The 23,050-nt window shown below is 40.9% G+C and overlaps 1 protein-coding gene across 3 annotated transcripts in view; it reads right to left on the bottom strand.

Annotated features, from left to right (window-relative positions):
• The window catches only part of MTUS1 (microtubule associated scaffold protein 1), a 179,646-nt gene that overhangs the window by 31,069 nt on the left and 125,527 nt on the right, over positions 1 to 23,050 (bottom strand). For all 3 annotated transcript variants that reach the window (XM_004610331.3, XM_004610332.2, XM_004610333.2), the window contains one exon: positions 5,720 to 5,934. In XM_004610331.3, the coding sequence (XP_004610388.3) occupies positions 5,720 to 5,934 (215 nt within the window). The remainder of the gene's footprint in view (positions 1 to 5,719; positions 5,935 to 23,050) is intronic.

Genomic DNA, 23,050 nt, shown 5'->3' with positions numbered 1-23,050 from the left:
TACTCCTAGCTCTGAATTCAGGAATTACTAGTTCAAGGGATATGTAATGCCAGGGATTGAGCCTGGGTCCACCGTGTGCGTGGCAAGCACCTTGCCAGCCCTTATTTCAGTTGTTTTCAAAGCTGGCTGTTCCACACCACTGTTTTCTTGTTGTTGTTTAGCTTTTTGCTTTGCTTTTGGGGCATACCCGGCTGTGCTCAGGGGTTACTTCCGGCTCTGCATTCTCAGTAATTATTCCTGGCATTGCTCAGGGAACCAGGTGGGACCCCAGGACGGAACCCAGGCTGACTGTGTGCAAGGCAAATGCTTTAACTTCTGCATTATGGCTCCAGCGCCTGTATCACTGTTTCTGTCTTTCATAATAAATTCTTTGCAACTTAGATAACAAATTTAATTTTCTTTTTCATAACATATAAGTTACCATACAATGTGGAAAAAAAAAGATGGGAACCTGAATAGAGAAATGCTTTCAGACCATGCATTAAATATAGAAAGAAGAAGGGGAGCGGAAACCCACATGGATTCACCATAATTTAATTAGGAATCCCTGAGACACGGACACTGACGCTGGCTGTCATCCCATCCATGGGACTGAATTTGCTTACTGTTGAATAGCATTAATCACACAGGAGATTTTCCAGAAAAGAGCTGCATCCGAGGGTTAGCTTGTATGTGCTGTCTGACCTCGTCCCTCAGACCCACACTATGACTCATGCCCACTTAGTCATTTGTTCAGAGACAATGAACTTTTTACTTACAGTAAAATGCTAGTGTCATTTGAATTCGATTTATGTGGTCCTCTAGGTGAGATTCCCATTTGCAAAAGTAGACGTACATTAAAGAATAAAAAGGTCATTTTTTTAGGGGCGGGGCTTATTGACCTTGGTTCTGTTTTAAGTTTACGTAGAAACTTAACTGCTAGACTCACTGATTAAAAAATAGGTATTAAATGCCATCGGCACTGTCCTTCACTTGGACTGTCTATACAGAACATTTTTTTTACAGCTAAGCAAGGGGAAATCAACATTAGCATGAATTTCAAAGTGACAAGAGTGTGTCCACTGAGAGAGAGAGGGTAATAATTCTTTCCATTTATGAGATATTATTCTGGTAAGCAATAAATTACATTTGTCTTGGTGGAAAGTTGTGGTTATTAGAGAGATTTATAGCAAAAGAGTAAGTGATACTTTCATGATTTTCAATCAACTCTTTCAATCCATAACCTAATGCTCCAAAACATTTTTTAAAAAGTTAGAATTAGTAAGATATTTATCTATTTATCAATCTATATCTATGCTATCACTAGCCTGTGATCTATTACTTTTTTTTTTTTTTTGCTTTTTGGGTCACACCCGGCGATGCACAGGGGTTACTCCTGGTTCTACACTCAGGAATTACTCCTGGCAGTGCTCAGGGGACCATATGGGATGCTGGGATTCGAACCCGGGACGGCCGCGTGCAAGGCAAACGCCCTACCCGCTGTGCTATCGCTCCAGCCCCAATATTACTTTTTTAAGGAGCATAAGGGAAACAAAAGATCAAGAAAATATGATTTAAAAAAAATTACCTGACAAGGGGCCAGAGAGATAGCTCAACAGGCTGGAGCACATGCTCTGCCAGGTTTGAGGTTTGATCCTTGGCACTGCATATGGCCTCCCAAGCATCACCAGAACTGATCCCTGAGCACCAAGCCAGGTAGGCATAGCCCCAAAGTAAAAAAAATTGCTTGACTTTTTCTTTACTTATGTCTTTCCAATTGTTCTACAACACTGCCCAGTATGTATTAGGCAATCAGTAAATATTTGCTGGCTGATTATACAGAGCCAGAAGTGAACAAAGAACATTTATATAAAGACTTTCTACCTTCACATTACAGTTGGGATCCAACCCTCTCCTCTATTTGCTCACCTTGGTATAACCTACATGTCTATTGTGTATAAAAGCACCGCCACTGTTGCTGGGTTGTTTCCTAAGAGAGAACTAGGTCCTGCTTCGATGAGCATTTTTTCTTAGTAGCAAAAAAATGCTCAATAGTTACCTAAAATATAAGGTGGAAAGTGACAGAGATATGTAAGTCCTTCTAGAATCCAGATTACATACAAGAGTTAGAAAAGTCTTCAAGAAGGAGGTAGGAGTGGGGGTTGTCTTTTAAGAAATTAAGTGGAGACATAATTACTAGGGCATTAGAACCAAAATTATGTACAAGTCAAAATTTACAAAAAAAGAATAGTCCTGAAACTCATTATGAGCTTGTCATATCTATGGACTCACACTACATTTCTCAGTATGTTTGAACCAATGAAACATTTTCTCTAACTAAGCAAATGATAAAGAAAAACAAAAAAAAATTTAGGTTTGTGCTTTAAAGGCCTGGCTGCATAGAAAAAGAGTGTCCTTAAAGATCAGGAATGCTTAGAGTAGATGTCTATGCCATATGAGTAATCAGGAACTTAGAAAAGACTAAAGAAAGAACTTCCATGCTTCATCTCACATCTTCTCCTGGAACTGTGTTCCTGTGTGGATGTGGGGGGAGAGGTAGAGGGGAGGTATGGTGTAAGGAAGTACTGGGTGATCAACTTCAATTTGCATTATTTTTCTTTGGCTGTTAATACACACATTGCATATATATATAAATTATCTATCTATCCATCTATCTATCCATCTATCTATCTATGTACAGAAAAGCTTTTCATAATTCACCTCTTCACCAAATAATTTTTTCCTGAATAGTTTTTTTTGGAGTTGGGGGGCACACTCGGCAGTGTTCAGGGGTTACTCCTGGCTTTGTGCTTAATGATGACTCTTGACTGTCCTCAGGGGATCGTATGTGTTGCCAGGGTTGAAAACTGGGTTAGCCACTTGCAAGGCAAGCCCCCTACTGCATGTACAATCTCTCTGGCCTCCTGGTTGATTATGGAATCACTGTAAATTAAATGCAGCTAATGCTGTGAGGTCACTATAAGAAAATGCCTAAGTTTTCGGGGGCTGGAGTAATAGCACAGTGAGTAAAGTGCTATTGCCTTGACGCAGCCGACCCGGGTTTGATTCCTTCCCAGCATCCCATATGGTCCCCTGAGCATAGCCAGGAGTAATTCCTGAGTAAAAAAAGGCCAGGAGGGGCTGGAGCGATAGCACAGCGGGTAGGGCATTTGCCTTGCACGAGGCCGACCCGGGTTTGATTCCCAGCATCCCATATGGTCCCCTGAGCACCGCCAGGGATAATTCCTGAGTGCAGAGCCAGGAGTAATCCCTGTGCATCACTGGGTGTGACCCAAACAGAAAAAAAAAAAAAGGCCAGGAGTAATCCCTGTGTATCGCCAGGTGTGACCCCCCCCCAAAAAAAAATGCCTAAATTTTGCAGGTAGTAGGGGAAAAGGATGTTCTCCCAATAATAGTATTTGAGCAAAGAATGAAAAAGTGTGGGATGCTTATGGGGGATTTTGAAATCATAGTATCCTAGAACTATTTCATGCATTAAGAGTCTAATTACTTTGCCTCAGTTTTCTTTTTCTTTTCTTTTTGGTTACGCCTGGCAATTCACAGGGGTTACTCCTGGCTCTGTACTCAAGAATCACCCCCGGCAGTGCTCAGAGGACCATATGGAATGCTGGGAATGGAACCTGGGTTGGCTGCGTGCAAGGCAAACGCCCTACCTGATGTACTATTGCTCCAGTCCCCACCTCAATTTTCTTATTTGCAAATTCCAACTTAGACTTTTTTAGAAAAAATTTAAGAATATTGCCTTGTATTAGTAAACTGTCAACAAATATTAAATATCTCTTGCTTATCCTCTGCCTCCTTAATTATACAGCTGGTACATACAGGTAATAAAGGTAGGTGAAAAGGGCATTTTGGAGCCAAATTATAGTCTTATACTTCAAGTTAAAACCAGAGTCATCTAATAGTTATGCAATGTGAACCATGTATGTAATTTTAATATCTTAGTAGTCACCTTAAAGTTTGAAAAGAATAAATTTTAGTGATATATTTTATTTAACCTAACATATCCAAATATCATTGCTTCAACACAGTCAACAGATAATCTGAGATATTTTACATCCTCTACCACCCTCCTCAATATCCTTGAAATCCACGCAAATTTCACAATTCTGCATAACAGTTCAGACTACTTTTTAAGTTCTTAATAGCTTCCTAAGTCTTGTAGCTACCATATAGGGTGGATCAGATAAACTACAGATGACAGAGAATCATTGAATGTTTTAATCAGTAGAACAGAATGCTCTTGAAACATCAGTGTGTGCAGGGATTGAATTAGATTATAGGGGGGAAAGACCTAAATAGTGGTTTAGAGGTATTACAATAATCTAGTAGATGGTTATTCTAGGTCTGAATAAGGATGACATCACGTAGTATGAAATAGGGGATGAAGAAGAGAAAAAATGTGGAATGAGAGTTTACAGGTCCTGAAGGATTTTGTGTGGAAGATAAAGGGGAGAGTTGAATAAAGGGTTTTTAGGTTAGTACAGCAAAATGAGTTGGTTGACCTCTAAATAGACAAAATATTTATTGTATATATTTGATATTATGTTTAGTTTGCTTGGTAATAGATACTAATTCATTATTCCTTCCTTACATATTAATGAATTTTTTGCAGTGAGTACCACTGGTGGCTCATACTTGAATGTGGCTTAACACAAATCACAGCATGGCATCAATGTGTTAAAGAGAAACAAAAATATGATACACAATGGTAATAAAAATTTGGTAAACATTTCCACCTATCTTTCAAAATAATATATTTGGACAAAGCTATAAAATGTTCCTTAAATATTGATCTGCACTCTCTATCAACTTAGTAATTGGCCAAAGGTAGAGAATGACTTACATACATTTTTCTCCTTGCCTGAGAGAGGCAACCACATGGAGTAGCCACCGAAAAAAATGAACTTAGATTTATTGGGGCTATAGTACTGTAGAAATTACAGGTTTTGCCGGAGCGATAGCACACCGGGTAGGGCGTTTGCCTTGCACGCGGCCAACCTAGGTTTGATCCCCGGCATCCCATATAGTCCCCCAGCACCACCAGGAGTAATTCCTGAGTGAAGAGCCAGGAGTAACCCCTGAGCCTTGCTGGATGTGACCCAAAAATAAAAAAAAAATTACAGGTTTTGTTGCTATGTTAGCAGCACATGTTAATATAAACATGGTTTCCTCCATGAATTTTAACTAGTTCCTGAACTAACTTCCTCATAGACTATCAGGGAAGAGTAAGGAAGCAAAGAGAATCTGTTTTGTTTTTGTTGTATCACAGATTATTTTAAGAATGGACGGAAATCCTAAAGACACTACTGGGTGATACTGGGAGTTACCACAAAAGTGTTCCTTGAGCCAAGCATACAATCACCCTCATTTTTCACAGCATGACTTGAAGTGTGATATGAAATGTTGCAAAGAGTTAAGACTAAAAATAGAGTGATAAAAAAGGTTAATGCAAATATATTCTGAAGATGCTCAAAGGAACTAGAATAGAATAAGCAATTATCTTTTGTTGGTCTAAGAGTCTGGAGGAGAAACAAAAGTATTCAAATGTTCACATCACAAATTTCTGGAGACCAAGTTATTAAGTTGGTTAGTGCCCGCATGGATGAACTGTATGAATTTTAATCAATTATTAATATATAAAATCCACAAGAACAAGTGTTACCCCTTCAACCCCCAATCCCCTAGAAAGTACTGTTTACAGGGTTCACATCCTTACCTCAGACAGTAGGTGCTGAATCACAACTGTTAACGCTTCCAACTTGATATTTCCACAGGAAAGAAGCTGTTTTAGCTGTAGGATAAATCCACTTTGGTTTTCACATTTTGTTTTATATTGAGCCAATTCAAGTGTTTTTTCAGAGGAGAGCACATCTGGAGATGTTTGTGTCTGGATACATAAACTTCTGGGAGACTTCTGTCTGCCCTTTTCAACTGCAAAAGGAATTAAGATAGATACTAAAATAAGGATTTCTAATTTGTGCACCCACCACCATATGGCTTCAAAAACAGATAAGCCACAGAAATGCATTTCAGTTACGTTTACACAATGAAAACATATGGACAATGAAAATAAATCGTATTTGGAATTCATAAACACAGACAATAACTTTAGATCTGACTTCTCAACATTTATATGGGGCAGAAAGATTATGTTCACAAGATGAATAATAGATTTAGCAATTCAGAGAATAACATGCAAAAATAATGACAACTTCATAGTTGCCAATGTCTTAGGTAAATTGCAACAAATACCTTGACTCTATATTCCAACCACACATAGGGAAAACACAAATGCCTGGATTTTAGATACCTCGCTCTCCCCTACATTCCCTACAGTCTTCCCGTCCATTTCCTGCTGATGGCCTGGTCATTACAAAGATTTATACTGCAGATGAGTCATTTTCTAATCTCCAATAAATCATCATCCACATTAAAAATCTACTCACATTTTCCTCCTTTCCTAAGAATACTAGAATCAACTAAGAATTCTGTTTTGTATCAATGACAAGCTTTGATATCACTCCCCCATGAAGCAGTAATAATGTCTAAAGAATGTCTTTAAAGCACATGGTCATATTACAAATCCATTTAAGTGATTATCTATGTCATGGTACATTAAGAATTAATCTCAGAGAGGAGCCTGCCATAGAGCCAGGCTGGGGTGGGGGGTGGCTTGGATGGGTGGGAGGGAAACTGGGGACATGGTGCTGGGAAATTACACTGGTGCAAAGATGGGTGTTGGAACATTGTATAACTGAAATGCAATCATGAACAATTTTGTAATGCTCTATCTCATGGTGATTCAATTAAAAAAATAAAAAAAAACTGTCTCTGTTTTGGGGAGGGCTATTCTCAGAGGACAAGGCAGTGGGAGAAACCAAACCCATGGTTTCTGCATGCAAAGCATGTTCTCTGACCCTTTTGAGTCACTTTCTATCCCAAGAATTACTCTTACTTTAAATTAAAAAAGGTTCCATTTTGAAACCTTTCCAAATGTATCATTTTAAATATCAAACAGAATTGGAAAAACAGGAAACAAGCTGCTTAGCTTCTTAAAATAAGTAGGCCAAATAATCAAAACAATCTAAATCTGAAAAGACAAGAACTATAAAAATAAATGTTTTCTTATTTTCATAATCATTCCCTATGGGGTCTGCATTCTGTGGTAACAAACAGAAGACAACTTTATAAACAGTAATTATTTTCTTGGGAGGAAAACGATAGTGATTTCTTGAAGGAAAACAAACAAAGAAACCTCAGTATATATGTTCCAAAACCCACTGGCAAAATACACTAAATATACTCTGAGTTAAAAACAGAAAGGGGCTCATTTTCCATGGCACTTTATATGATTGAACATTTTTTTTTACTATACTTGATGATTTTCCATTCTAAAAAAAAACAACTTTGTTTTAAAAACACTTTAAAAGAGATGGGAGACACATCCATTATTCTTTATTAATCATTACCAGTTAGTTATGAGTAATTATCACTTCCACGGAGTGGGAACTGGATGGAAAAAGGAACCAATGGTCATAACACTAAAGTTTTAATGGAAGAGCAGCTTTATAGTTCCTATATCAATGAAAACAATAATCTAAAAATTTATAATTTGTCAAAATTTCTAAGATCAGTATTTGTCATTTCTTAAATTTTTTTTAATAACTACTCTTCACAGAAACCCTCACATTTCCTCTCCTTTCCATTTCCTATTTCCTAGTAGTCTTTGATAGGGAAACTGAGGTTCAAGAATGCCAAGGATCTTATCAGGGGGTAGAAGGCTTTTCTAAAACCTAGGCTTCAGATGCCAAGTCTCTGTGTTCTTTCTGGAAGATGGAGGAGTACTAGATAATATAACTTTTTAAAAAGTGTATAATAATCATCACAAACTACTCTTAAGAATTTTATAATTTTGTAACAGAAAAAAAAATCTTTAAATTCTTTGACCATTGACAATTTACTGTAACATGTACAGATAGAAAGAAGTTCATTCTACTAGTTAATATCATTGCTCAAAGTTCTACCAATACTTACTAAAATACTTATTGGTACATTGTTTTATCATTTCTTGAATCTATAACATTTAATCATCTAGACTGTCTATATTAATCAACTTTATCATTCAACATACTATCAGAATGTTAAAAGTGTGTGATTTATAAAATCTGAGATTTGGTAATCTTTTATAATATATAACTATAAACTGGCTGGAGCTATAGCACAGCGGGTAGGGCATTTGCCTTGAATGTGGCCGACCCAGGTCTGATTCCTCTGTCCCTCTCTGAGAGCCCAGCAAGCTACCCAGATCTCACCCACACAGCAGAGCCTGGCAACTACCCGTGGTGTATTCCATATGTCAAAAACAGTAACAAGTCTCACAATGGAGACATTACTGGTGCCCACTCAAGTAAATTGATGAGCAATGGGATGACAGTGATACAGTGAACTATTTTATAACTGTGAATCTTTTTACGTAAACTTTTTTTTTCTTTTTTGGGTCACACCTGGGGATGCACAGGGGTTACTCCTGGCTCTGCATTCAGGAATTACCCCTGGAGGTGTTCAGGGGACCATATGGGATCCTGGGAATTGAACCCTGTTCGGCCAAGTGCAAGGCAAATGCCCTACCCGCTGTGCTATTGCTCCAGCCCCTATGTTAACATTTTGAAGAAAACATTGTTTAAAATTCCAGCTTAGTCTTTCAGGTGAGTTTTAGTATTAACTGGTCAGGTTCTAGAAAATTGTTTCATGTGAAAATATACTGAATTAGATGTAAATTAACTTCTTAAATTGTCACTCACACTGAGCTTCAAAATACAATTTACAGGACTAAAATCTGTAATGTTTCCTTTAAATTATCTCTCATACTGATTATGCAAGAGCCATCTTCAGAACTCTTTGCAATGTTTTGTTTTGTTTTGTAATGGCAAGCTTTTTTTTTTTTTTAACTTACAACTTTACTGAGTGCATTTGCTAGGAAAACGACTTAGTCAGAATCCTTGGCTGTATATCTACAGGATATAATCTTCCTTTATTTATAGTTAGTTGATTTTCTTATTGAATGGCTAATCCCATTTAACATTTAAAATATAGGGATTAGCTTTATTTTCTTCAACATTGTATAGGTAGTAATATTATTCCTATGCAATATATTTAATGTTAATAGGCTTTAATCCTAACAACTCTCCGTGAATGTAAAGTATATTTTAAAATAACATAGTTACATGGCATTATGTCACTGTCATCCCGTTGCTCATCAATTTGCTCGAGTGGGCAACAGTAATGTCTCCATTGTGAGACTTGTTACTGTTTTTGGCATATCGAATACATCAAGGGTAGCTTGCCAGGCTCTGCCAAGTAGGCAAGATACTCTCGGCAGCTTGCCGGGCTCTCCGAGAAGGGTGGAGGAATCGAACCTGGGTCGGCCGCGTGCAAGGCAAACACCTTATCCATTCTGCTATGATATCCCTTTTTCTTTTTAGTGTTTACATAGTAAGATTTGGGTATACTAACTTATTAGGTTTCTAAAAACCAATATATTTTGGTTTTTATTTTGGTTTTTATTTTATTAGTGGGGAAGTTTTGAGCCACACCCCACTGTGCTCAAGGTTCACTCCTAGATGGACTCAGGAGATCAAACGGGGTTGCTGGGGATTGAAACCCGGTCAGCTGTGTGCAAGCCAAGCACCTTAACTCCCTGTACTATCTCATGACTGATTTTTATTTTATTTTTTTTTGCTTTTTGGGTCATACCCAGCAATGCACAGGTGTTACTCCTGGCTCTGCACTCAGGAATTACCCCTGGAAGTGCTCAGGGGACCATATGGGATGCTGGGAATCAAACCCAGGATGGCCGCGTGCAAGCAGCTCTACCTGCTATGCTATCGCTACAGCCCTGATTTTTATTTTAATACAAAACCTTTTATTAAAGTTTTTTCATATTCCAAAAATGGCTCCAATACCAGAGACAAGCTTCTTTTCTTGCAGATGTTCCTTACTTTGTTACTGACTTTTGTGAAGGCTCAGTAACATGTAAGGGTAGTAGATGCACATTCCTTCGATTTTGATTCCTTCCATTTTCAGTAGGAAAATGATATTTTTGCTTGTAAGAATTCTACCCACATAGTTTGGAATTCTATCCCAATATATGTACTATCCGAATATATGTTGGGGCAAACACACACACACACACACATGTATATATATCATGGACAATTCTCCAGACCCCAACACTTGGGAATATAGCAGAGGTCCCCAACTTATGTATGTGGCCTATTGTTCCCATTGTCAGAGGGAACAAATTACTCAGCAGCCCCCTACCCCCCGGAAATCTACCTCTCTTAAGCCAACAAGCAGAAGCAGAGATCGACCCCACAAATGTATAGGAAGGTTCTAGCACCCTGGCTCATTCCAGCTGTGAGAGGAGAAATCTAAAGTGGATTCTGCCGAGTGACACCCCGGCGGTGCCTGGTCCTGTTCTCTGCTGACTCTCTGTGGCTCTCCCTCTACATGGGGGTCAGCTCTCAGTCTCTGCTCCAGAGGCAGCCAAGTGACAATTGCTAATTCTGGCTAAGTGGAGAAGCTCATAAGGAAATGCTACTGCTTCAGTAAGACCCAGCTGTCCACATGCCAACTCTCCTTTCCCGTGGGCCAACTTGAAGGCCAAAGTAGCAAAATTTCAATGTGAGGGACTGTCACGAATCAGCACTCGCTCCGACAAACCTGGCCATGAAGATCCAAACATGATGCCCTGTGCGCACAGACAGCTCAGCTCAGGGAGGAATGGGAATTGTCTATATTAGCTTTTTTCAAACTTCTAACTCTTGTTTCCTTCCTGTGTGCCCCCCCACCTCCACTCCCTTGATTGGTTCCCCTATTACTGTTCTGTACTCCTCCCCCTCATTTATGCAATTTTCACCTGTGCCCTTCTTGGAATATCTTGGGAGCTCACAAGGTACCATATAGCCCCATTTGAGAAACACTGGTCTACATTATAATATAGTTTCTAATGCTACCCACCAAGAATCTCATGCTGGAAAAGCCAATTTCTTCTATCATGAATCCTACATATGCGTGAAATGACATATGTAGAAGGGTTTTCATTATAAACCTGTTTGTAAAAAAAAACAAAAACAAATAATGGGGCCAGTAAGAGTGTAAAATAGTTCATTTGCCCTGTACATAGCTGACCTGGGTTTCTATCAGTGCCCCATATCCCTGAGCCCCACCAGGAGTGACCCCTGAGCAAAGATCCAAGAGTAAGCCCTGAGCACTGCTGGGTGTGCCCCCCAAAACAAAATTAAAAACAAACAAAGAGGGGCTGGAGCTATAGTACAGCAGGCAGGGCCAGCATCTCATATGGCTTCCCAAGCACCACCAGGAGTAATTCCTGAGTGTAGTGCCAGGAGCAACCCATGTGCATTGCTGGGTGTGGCATCCCCTCCCCCAAAAAACAAGCAAAAAAAAAAAAAACCCAACCAACCAAACAAACAAAAACAACCAAAAAACCAAAAACTCGGAGTAGAGAGATTAAACATCAACCAGCCCAGGGCTAGGGTGTTCAGCACATGGCCCAGCCGGGTTCTTTTCCTGGCACCACATGGCCTCTCAAGCATTGCTTGGGTATGGCTGGGGAGACCCTCAACCCCACAGGAGTGGCCTGAGTACCCCTAAAAAGTCAGGACCTGAGCAACATTGCCTGCTCAGGCATTGATATCGAACTGCTGGCCAAGTTAGCTGAGAATTGCCCATGGAGCCCCAGGGCCTCCTGGGCACTGCTTGGGATACTCAAAAGATAAGAGTAAAATTTTAATTCAATCTAAAAAGTCCAACTGTCCATAACTAGCAGACTTGTTAAATAAATTTACAGTATATTTGTACAGTGTAATAAATAATAAAGTATGACAGAGGGTATTACAGGTAAATATGCCCAGTTGTATTAAAGTGATGGAAATTAAAGGGCATGTTTTCCTTTGTGCTTATAAATGGAAAATAAAACTCAGAATACACATAAAAGTACTAAGTGTGCTTATCTTCTCAGAGGAGGGAGTAGGAACCAAATAGATAAAAAGAAGTCTACTGTATCTTTGATACTTTTCAACCAAGGGAGCAAATGTATTGCCTATTTAAAAAATATTAAAAGTCTTTTCTCAAAGGTGGCTAAAATTAATTCTAAGCACTTATACTTTTCAAAAATCAGTCATCGTGAAAACAGTGATAATCCATATTAGTTTCTTGGGGATTCTGGACAAGAACCTAAACACCCCAAGTGTTGTTGACAGTGAATATTCAGAGATTTTCATTTAAGGCGGGAAGGAAACATGGAGATCATAGTGTGTTCTTAAGCATGTACACCTTCACGTTTTAACATAAGAGCAAGCAAACAAAGACACCACCCTCTATCTGGAGCTGCAAAAAGCCAAAGTTGTGACCTCAATCTCCTGCTCTACATACTGTGCTCCCGAAGGCCAGATGGGACTCGAGGGACGGCTGGTGTCCCAGTTTGAGAAGTATCCCTGTGCTCCTTATGACGGCCAAAGATGAAGCAGAAGCCTCCCGAGAAGTTCAAAGCCCTCATACCTTAAACACTTCCTAATTCTACTTCATAATAGCAAAAAATACACCAGACCCCTTTAGGTCCTACAGGATTCATTATTTTTAGAAAACGAGCATAAAGTGAATCAGTAAATTATCATTCTATTTATTAATCTGGACTGTATTTTGATAATGCAACTGATTACAAATAAACATTTTATTTATTTACCAATAGGCCTTTTTCCAATTTCAAATAATTAACTTTATCAGAAATCTTTTTTGGTCACTTGTTTTGCTTTTTGCAGGCGCCCCACTTGGTGTGGTTCAGGGGCTACTCTCTGCTCAGTCTCTGGGGGCAGCTCGTAGAGGTGCACAGACTATGCAGGGCTGAGGATTGACACTCACCCATCAAACGATGAACTTTACGGGCTGGAGTGATAGTACAGCGGTAGGGTGTTTGCCTTGCATGTGGCTGACCTGGGTTCAATTCCCAGCATCCCATATGGGTCCCCTGAGCATTGCCAGGAGTAATTCCTGAGTGCAAAGCCAGGAGTAACCCCTGTGCATCGCCGGGTGTGACCCAAAAAGAAAAAAAAAATGCACGCTCGCCCACAGAGCTATCTTTCCAGCCCTTAATCAGAAAGCTGGCAATCAAATATTAATTTCTACATAGATTAATGTGGCTCAACATGATCATTTTTATTATCATGTTTAATCTGACTTCACTTCATTCATTCTAATGAAACTGAAACCTCTGCTAGAACAACAAAAGTCCCAGATTGAAGAGATTTCTTCACTTTAAAAAACAGTTGGAAGAGCACTGGTTGCTATTTTTTTCTCTATCCAGAAGTCTGCATTTAATAAAATTGAAAACTAATCTAATGAAGTTATTCATCATCATGCTAAACAGTTGGGTGCAAAGGAACTGAATTACTTTTCAGGCTTAAGTAACTCAGACACACAGACTCCCATCATCCAAAGTCTGAAAACAGGGACTGGCGAGATAGTACAGAGGGTAGGGCACGTGCCTTGTACCCAGCCGACCCAGGTTTAATTCCTGGCACCACATATGGTTTCCTGAGCACCACCAGGAGTGATCACTGAACTCAGAGGCAGGAGTAAGCCTTGAGCATGGTTGGATGTAGCCCCTAAAACTAAAACCAACAAACCACAATCAAAACAAAAGGCTAAGAGCAATTTGATAGACAGTTTTAAGACAGTAATTAGCCATCATCAAATATTAACTGAGGACCCATTTATCCTTAGGCCAAATAAGCCACTTACTAAATCTTTCTAAATATTAAAATCAAATTAGAAATTGCTCCTACTAGGAAAATTTTCCATGACTTCCATGAAACACAAAGCAAAATACAGAATTTAGTGATTGATACTCTCTAGTTCTATACTCAGTGACCGCTTTTCTCATCCATCGAACGGGTCAAAGATCTTTTGAGTGGCTCTGCTCTGGGCAGCTGGATACTGGGTGGGGCAGAAGTTTGGGAGGAGAAGGCAGGTACAGGGAGATGCATGAAGACACTGAGGACCTTGATGCTTTTCTGGTAGCGACCTCTTCCTAGTTCACTGATGCACTTATCCTATGAAGGGCTTCCTATAAGACACAGAGTTGCACTGAACTGCAAACAGGGGTTGTGGCTAATAAAGTGTAGGCAATATACTGAGAGAGTGGGAAGGACTCTCCAAGTCTCTCCCAGACAACCAATCCTCTTCTTTCTGACTTAATCTGCACCAATCTTTGCACAAGTTCTTTCCTTGGCATCCTGTGAAAACATACCAATAGGGCCAAGGAGAGCATTCAGAGGCTGAAGCTCATGGGTTGCATGGAAGGCCCAGGGTTTGAACCCTGAACCACACGAGTATCCAACATTGCTAGTTGTGAGCCCCAAGCACCATTTCCCCTAGTTGTGACCTTGCTCATTAAAAGAAGAGCAACAGCAAATACTAGAAATCAGTGAAATGCAATTTATTGGAAAGTATTTTCTGGTAAGAAGTATTATCTAATGTCCACTTTTGTGTGTATTTTTGGAGTGTATCACACTGGCTGTATTTAGGGATTATTCCTGGTTCCGCACTCAGGGACCTCACCTGGCAGGCTTAGAAGAGGGGTCATAAGGGGGGTTGGGGAATGAACCCAGGGTCAGCTATGTGCAAGGTAAACACCCCAAAAATAAGAGGTATCATCTAACTACTGATCACTCAAATGCAGACTATTCATCCAGCATATTTCTTCTTTTGGATGCATTCTTTAGGAATTTAGTTACTCATTCAACTTAAAATCTATATTTTTTTTATTGTCAAGAGACTCTTTTTTTTTTCTTTTTTCATTTTGAACCACATCTGGCTGGTCTCTGGGATTACTCTGGCTCTGTGCTGAGGGATTACTCCTGGCCACAGAATGCCAGGAATCAAACATGGTTTGGCCATGTGCCTGACCTTCTATACTACTTCTCCAGCACCCCCCAATCTAATTTTTCCCCTTTACATTGTAGTTTAAGTAACATGGTTACAACAGTGTTAACTCTATGGCTTTGATATTATTTTTGGTGCCTCCTAAAGAGTGACCAGGGAGGCTGCAGGCCACTTTCAGCCAACAGGTAGAACGGTTCGATGCTAGGAGAGGAGGAAACAGCTTCCTGGGCTGGACAGTGCCAGGGACCACCAGTGAAGCACGAGTTGGTGATACTCAGGGTTGAAACTGGGTCTCTCTGCATGTGCCTGTGATTGCTAAGTGACCTGTCCAGACCCCTGTAAGGAATCTTTATGCAGCAGAGAAAGGAATATGCCAATAACTATGTAATGCCATTTGCTAGTGAATTATCAGAAATATGGAGTCAATGTGGTGGGGACATGGGTGGAGAAAATCCCAGATCCGGGGCAAGCAAGAAAGAGTTTTGTTGACAGAGTCTAGACAGACATTTGCACGTCTGGCAGACAGATGAGCAAGAATGGCTGGCACATGCCAACACGCCAAAGTTTTCTGGTGCCCCTGGGTACCTCCTTTACTGACAGTGGGGCTAGGACTCCTACAGTTCCCAGATGATGTCGTGGCTGGAAACATACATGGAAAGGAGCTGGGTACCATGCAAAGCTTCATCTCCTGGGAATCTGACAGGGGACCTGGAGGCACCGTGGATGATCTAAAGGGTTAGCAGGCAGAGGTCAGCAGGCAGCTGCAATGGCAGTGAGGAGCAAGCCTGGAAACGACTCTACTTGCAAGGCAGAAAAAAATGACTTAGTGACCAGCTGGATCAAGGAGATCCAGGATGAACCACACATTCCCTGCTAGAAAACACCACCTAAGAGGAGGCAGTTAGAACAAGAGAATGAGGTCAGAGGAGGGTCGGCACACTGAGGAAAGTGTTGCCAAGACATTCTCTAAGACTCCACTCTTTACTCCTGGCAGGGGCGCATCTGTCTGCTGGAAGTGATGAGTTACTGACCCGTGTGGCAAAACGTACCTGACCCCTTCCCCTCTACAACCATTGTTTGGTTTGGGATTCTAGCTGGTTTTACAAATATCTTTACTAGAACTGGTACTACTTTAAAGAGTCAGTTTTTAACATAAAACAGAACATTGATGTACAACTTTCACAGAAGATGCCAGCAATAGAAACAGTAAGAATAAGTAGGATAGAGCAGCACTTAGAAAACTGCTCCATGGGGGGCTGGAGTGATAGCACAGCGGGTAGGGCGTTTGCCTTGCACGCGGCCGACCCGGGTTCGATTCCCAGCATCCCATATGGTCCCCTGAGCACCGCCAGGGGTAATTCCTGAGTGCAGAGCCAGGAGTGACCCTTGTGCATCGCCAGGTGTGACCCAAAAAGCAAAAAAAAAAAAAAAAAAAAAAAAAAAAGAAAACTGCTCCATGGTGCTGGGGAGGTAACACAGGTGCCTTGAGTGTGTGAAATCCTGGGTTCTGTCCCTACCACCATATGCCTGCCTCTCCCCTCCCCCCAAAGGCCCCTTAGACTGCTTTCTAATTTAAATCTAATCATCAGCAAAGTAGCTAAGCTAAATCTGAACCTTGCAGGCTTTTTAATATAAATCGAATTACTAGCAAAGTAAAAGTAACTGTGAGAAGAAAAAAGCCCTTTTCCTGTCACGTTCTTTTTTTTTTTCCTTGGGTCACACCTGGCAATGCACAGGGGTTACTCCTCCTGGGTCTGCACTCAGGAATTACTCCTGGCGGTGCTCAGGAGACCATATGGGATGCTGGTAATCGAACCCAGGACTGTCACATTCTTGAATGCCAACCTTAACAACCAAGCAGAGTAACACATGTATTCTGTCCTGTCAACTGAACATCAAAAATGTCGGGATCAGTATAATCTTACCAAGGTATTTCTAGACGTAATATTGACACCATCAACTATTAGTTAAAATTTATATAAAGCTTCTTAGTTTTCCTTTATTTTTTAACTCTCAAGGAGTTCATAGCAATCTTTACTTTGGAGATATATACCCATATGGCAAAAACATACCTGACCCCTTCTCCTGTGACTGATATAGATATATATACACACATACACATACCTATTTTCCTTTTTCTATTTCCAGGAAGGCATGATATTTCCTTAGCAGGAATATTTCAACCTCACAAAGCACAATCTTTAAACTTTTTTTTTCTTTACAATCTTTAAACTTTTAAAATCACTCAAACCACTATCATGCTAAGTGAACTTAATCAGAGGAAGGAAAAAAGATCAGATAATCTCATCCATTTGTGGCAAAGAGAGAATAAAACCAGGCAACAGTTAGTATCAAATGGTCATAAGCCCTTGATCCTGAGTTACAGAGCTGAGAATGAGGGATGGTGCTGGAGGGAATGAGGAGGTGGACTCGAAGAATTAGAAGGACATTGGTAGAGGGTCTTGGGCATTTCATAGTTAAGTAACCATATGTCATAAACTCTAACACTGTTTTAAGCATGGGACCTAAACTATTTTTCTTTAAAATCACTCATGGGGCAAGAGAGATAGTACAATAGGTAGGGTGCTTGCTTTGCATATGGTTGACCCGTTCCTCTATGGCCCCTAAGCACAGCCAAGACTAGACCTCAAGCTCTGCAAGGTGGTCTTAACTGTCCCGCCCCCCACCCCCAAAGAGAAAGCAAGAGTTTTCTAAACCTCAGCTCATGGGGAACAATAAGGAAACAGAAAACAAAGAAATAAGAAAATAAAGAAAAGGCAAGTGTCTCACACAAAAGAGCTATTAGCCATAAATTCCCAGAGCTAAATAAATTGAGTAAATTATGAGTAAATAACTCATAGAGTGTTCACAGAGTGACCCTTGTGTGCTATAATAACACAAAGTGTCACCCAAGGCAATATAGGATAATGATGCTTAATAGTAGACATAGTCAAAACCATACCCGCCTTTTGCCTAAGAAAACATCCATCTTACTAAAATGTCACTTTTAGCTGCAAAACACACCCTAGGACTTAAAAAAAAAAGTAATACATATTACATATTCTCTACTAAGGGTGATTCTCTACTATTAATATACAATACTGACTATTTTTTGGGCCACACTTGGTGGTGCTTGGGAGAACATGTGGTGCTGTGAGCCAAACTCGGGGCTCCCTTACAAGCATGTGCTCTGGCCCTTGCAGCCACATTTCCCAACCCCTACCATTTGAATGCTGCAGTTGTTCCAGCTCAGCATTTACTGTGACCCGCCTGTCATGTTCTTCCAGATTCTCTTGGTGAAAGACACTACTGTATTTCCCATCCTGAATCCAGCTCCTCCTAACTGAAACTTTGGGTTTGCTCTGTATTTCTGAGTCAGAGAGTTTTACCATCAGACACAATTTAGTACGCTGGACTCTAGCTATGTGGAACTTGTGAGATGAAGATGACGTTTTCAGCATCATCTCCCCCTCCCCACTCTGGGGGGGCAGTACTCCCAGTGCTCAGGGGGTGCAGGGGTCCAGTTCCAAAGATGCTCATGCATCTGTGCAGGCTAGATAGTCAAGCATTTCATGGCAAGACTGTCATGCCTTGTTGTTTGCAGTCCAAATCAAATTCTAACCTTTCCTGTGTAATCATCTCATGGTATAATTCTGTTCATTCATAAGGCTGAAAAGGCATTGCCCTCATCAAAAGCATGTGGATGCCCCTTTGTCCTACTGGGAGCCTCTAGCCTAGAGTTCTCAGTGCAGGCTTATGGTTGATGAGAGTAAACAAACCCTTTAAACATCACTTGCACCATTTCTACAGCGAGAGGAGGCTGAGCAGTGATCCCCAGGTGATGCTGCTGGAAATACTAAGTGTCTATCCTTGAAACTCCTATGTATGTGAGTAGTTAAGATGACAGACCTTATGCCACATAAGACACTCATCAGAAAGCTTCCAAAAACAGGGGATTTCAAGTGCGTAAGTCGGATCTGAGGGTGACGCACTGTGGCAGATAGGCATAGTGAACACATCTTATAAGAGTGGCGCCAAGGCCAGCGCATCAAATCACAAACCAGTGACAGCGGAGCAACGCCTCTGGACAGAGAAGATTAAATTTTGTTAAGTTTACACTTTGTAACACTGAGGTAAATTTTCTCAAGCGCAAAACTTAGACTATAATGAGCACATGTGTTAACTTATTTTCAAACCTGGAAAAGTGTTTGTTAAACTAGCCCAAATGGATAATGTGTGCTAGTTGGGCCACTCAATTTTAACATCTACTCATGAATATTCTTGCACCAAAAACAGTTTACCAATAACTGGTGTTTAAGTAATATCAGCACGAAACTTTTAAAGAGCTTCACATTATAGTTGCACCCTGCTTTCATGCTTATACCAAATAATACTGACACAAAACCTGTGACAGTTAGTTGGTGAACTAAAGCAACTTTAAAAACTGAAGATTCGGAAAGAGCGCACAGGGATGAAGGCACATGCCTTGCATGTAACCAACCCCGGTTTGATCTGCAGCACCAGCATGTGGTCCCCGAGTAGGGCCAAGGATGGGCCTGGAGGCTCTGAGCACTCGCAGGGTCAGCGGTACATCCTCAGGCCCTTTCACTGAATCTCCATCCTGAATCGCCACCAGGGGCCCCTGAGCTTCCTCAGCACAGCTTGGGAAAGCCCTCCCAAAATAAAAAAAATCTTTAAATAATATTTTTAAACCCCAACACACTAATTGCTATTCTGGCAGCACCTGAGTACTACTTAGTATAGCCCATATATACATACACACATATGTTAATTTATGAAAATGCACTGAGAAATTGACACTACACTGCCTTCTTCAAGGCTCATTGTCATGTCACAGCAAAGCTATAGCTATAAGCCAACAGGGCTAAGGAGCTCCAAGATCAATCCGTGACAAGCTGTTCTTAGCTTAACACCATCCACAGCCCAGTTCTCACGATTATCAATGTGGCAAGAGGCCAGCAACCTCTTCAAGGCTGCTTTCAAGGAAGCCAAATAGAATTTGTAAGATGAAGTGGTAGTTTTCAGAAAGCTCTGTCTCTCTTCTATTTGAATTTGGTCTTTTGGGGGGCTGGAGTGATAACACAGCGGGTAGGGCATTTGCCTGGCACTTGGCCAACCCAGGTTCGATTCCGAGCATCCCATATGGTCCCCTGAGCACCTCCAAGAGTTAATTCCTGAGTGCATGAGCCAGGAGTAACCCCTGTGCATCTCTGGGTGTGACCCAAAAGCCAAAAACAAAAACCAAAAAAACACCCTGAATTTGGTTTTTTTGATGCTTTTCGTGGTCTAAAATGATTAGATATAAAATGACTGATAAGCTTTTTACATACAAGTTCTAATATCTGTAACTTTGAATAAATATTTTTCTAAATTTCCTTCCCAGACAGAACTGCAAGAGAACCCAAGGTTTATTCAAAGTCACCTTAATGATGCAAAAATAAAATCCTACCATAAATGCACTAATGAGATATTAATCTTTAGTTAACAGATTTTAAATACATAACACATTTGAATTTGATGGCATCCTTTATCAATATCATTTTATAACTGAAAACTAATTGTAGAGATCAAAATCAATTATCAACCTAAACAAAATCAGAAACTGATTGTTTGAAGTGATTATATAATAACTGTTACCAAAGAAACAAAAACCTATCCATAACATAACCGAAAAACACCAAGGTCTGTTGCAAGGTTCAGCCCATTATGATACATTCCCCTTACTTATCAGTGACCACTATCAACCTTTGAGAAGCAACTATTTGCCTTCTCTGTGGCAGATATTGTAATAAACCTGTAGCCCTTGATACCTGCATGTACCACAGAGAGTGGAGAAAGCAAACACTCAATTTCCCAGACTTTCTTGCAGAAAGAGAGAGCCATGTGACTGAGGTTTGGCCAATGAGATGTAAACTTCAGTGATTTGTCACTACCTTGTCCCTGTTTTATTTTGTTTTGCCTGGAGCAGCCATTGTGAGATCATGAGGCCACAGTCCTGAGGAAGGAGGGCTCATGAGAAAAGAAAGATGTTGATCCTGGCACCAGTGAGCCACTGAACAACGAAGTCAGCCTCTTAGGCGAGACAAATAGGCTGCTTCTTAGGTAAGCTGTCACTTGCTGCGAGCAGCACTCTGGCTGGACAAACTTAGAAGTGAATACCAATGGCAAGAGCAAAATTGGACGACTGTCCTTTAAGTGAAATAAAATGAATTTGCATCCTGTCTGGCTCCTATTAAATATCTAGTCAAAATAGTTCTCGTTCCTTAGTTTTTTTCTTTTTCTTTTTTAAATAGGAGCCATTTCACGTGGTGCTCGTGGTGGGCGTCGGGGATCTGGCTGGCGTGTGGGCCACGCTGGGCAATGCTCCGGGGAACACGTGCTGAGGACCAAACTCGGGTCCTTGCGATGCCAGTCTTGTGGCTGATCCTTTAAGTTACTTTCCCAGACCAAAATGTTTCTTTTTTAGGGGTACAGGAAATAAATGAAAATCATTTGTTCTAGTAATGCTACTTTTGCTAGGGACTGGAGAGAGTAAAGCAGGTAAGCTGCTTACCTTGCTTGCAGCTGACCTAGATTTGATCTCCAGCACTTGCAGATGGTCCTGGCTGAGATATGCCAGAGTGATCCCTGAGCACGGCCAAGAATATGCCAAAGCATCATTGGGTGTGCCCCCCAAACTAATAATACCTATAAAAGTACTTTCTCAATATATACATGCACCTATCTTCCTTTCTGCTATAGTAATCACTCTTAATGTCAGTAGCTGAGAAGAAAAATCTATTCCTTACTGTTGTGAATTGCCTTCACCTGAATCCAAGAGAACATGAACTCTTTGAGGTTCGAAACAGCACTTTCCAGGATAATATAGGCATCTCCAATTTCATTTAAAAAAAATGAATTCTAGGCCTCGGAAAATAGGTCAATAGGCTGAGTAGATGCTTTACATTTGGGAGGCTTGGGTTTAATCCCCAGCACTGCATGATCCCCTGAGCGCTGCCAGGAGAAAACCCTGAGAACAGAGTAAAGAGTAGTCCCTGAGCAGTGTTGGGAGGGAGGGGGAGGGAGAGGGAGAGGGAGAGGGAGAGGGAGAAGGAGAGGGGAGAGAGAGAGAGGGAGAGAGAGAGGGAGAGTGAGGGAGGGAGGGAGGGAGGGAGAGAGAGAGAGAGAGAGAAGAGAATTCTAGTCATTGTAGCAAGGTAAATTTTTATTTAGAGCGTGATTTTCTTTCTACTGGCCCATTATAAAATTACAACTAGGGAAGAGAGAAATAGTACAGCAGGTAAAGCACCTATCCTTACATGAAGATGACCCAAATTTAATCCCTGACACCATATACAGTCTCCTGTGCCCTACGTGGAATGATCCCTGAGTACTGAGATGAAGTAAGCCCCAAGCACTGCTGTATATGGCTCAAAACCACCCCACCCTGCCACAGGCACCCCAAATTAGATCTGCATCCACAGTCCAACAGGTGCTTTGTCAGTAGGTGCCTCAATGCCAGTTTCCTAGGGCACACAGTGGCCTGAGCAAGGTTCCAGGAAAGGGCCTGTGCTCTCTGGACCCCTCTAAGCACCATATTTACTTTACTGCCAAGTACCCTGCTGCAGTTTTTGCTCAGATTACAAATATCCTTTAGTTTCCTGGAAGGAGTATTTCTCTCCTCACTTTTTAGCTTTTCATGTGCTATTCTCTCGTTTTTTGCTTCTTGGCTCAGTTAGCATATCCTGATGTCCCAGTGTAAATGAAACTTCATCTGGGTTCTGTGGATAAAGTGAACCCTAGCTAAGTGTAATCTGGGTGTCTGCCTCAGGTCCAGCCACAAGTGCCTGATGTCTCAAGCCTGCCTTTCTCTGCGGAACTGTGGGCTGTATGAAGGTACAGGCTTTGCGTGACTTGGCCTAGCTTGGTTTTTAGCACTCGGCATTGTATGTGGCACATGATACATGCCTAATAAATAGCTATGAAATGAATGGGTTAGTTTGGCACTACTGAAATATGGTTTAGAAGGAGTCAAGGACTGGTGGAAGATCTAACATAGCATCCTTCAAACGGCCACGGTTTAGCT

Source organism: Sorex araneus, chromosome 1 (assembly GCF_027595985.1).
Source record: "Sorex araneus isolate mSorAra2 chromosome 1, mSorAra2.pri, whole genome shotgun sequence".
NCBI lineage: Eukaryota > Metazoa > Chordata > Mammalia > Eulipotyphla > Soricidae > Sorex > Sorex araneus.
This window is presented reverse-complemented; position numbering and strand designations above follow the sequence as displayed.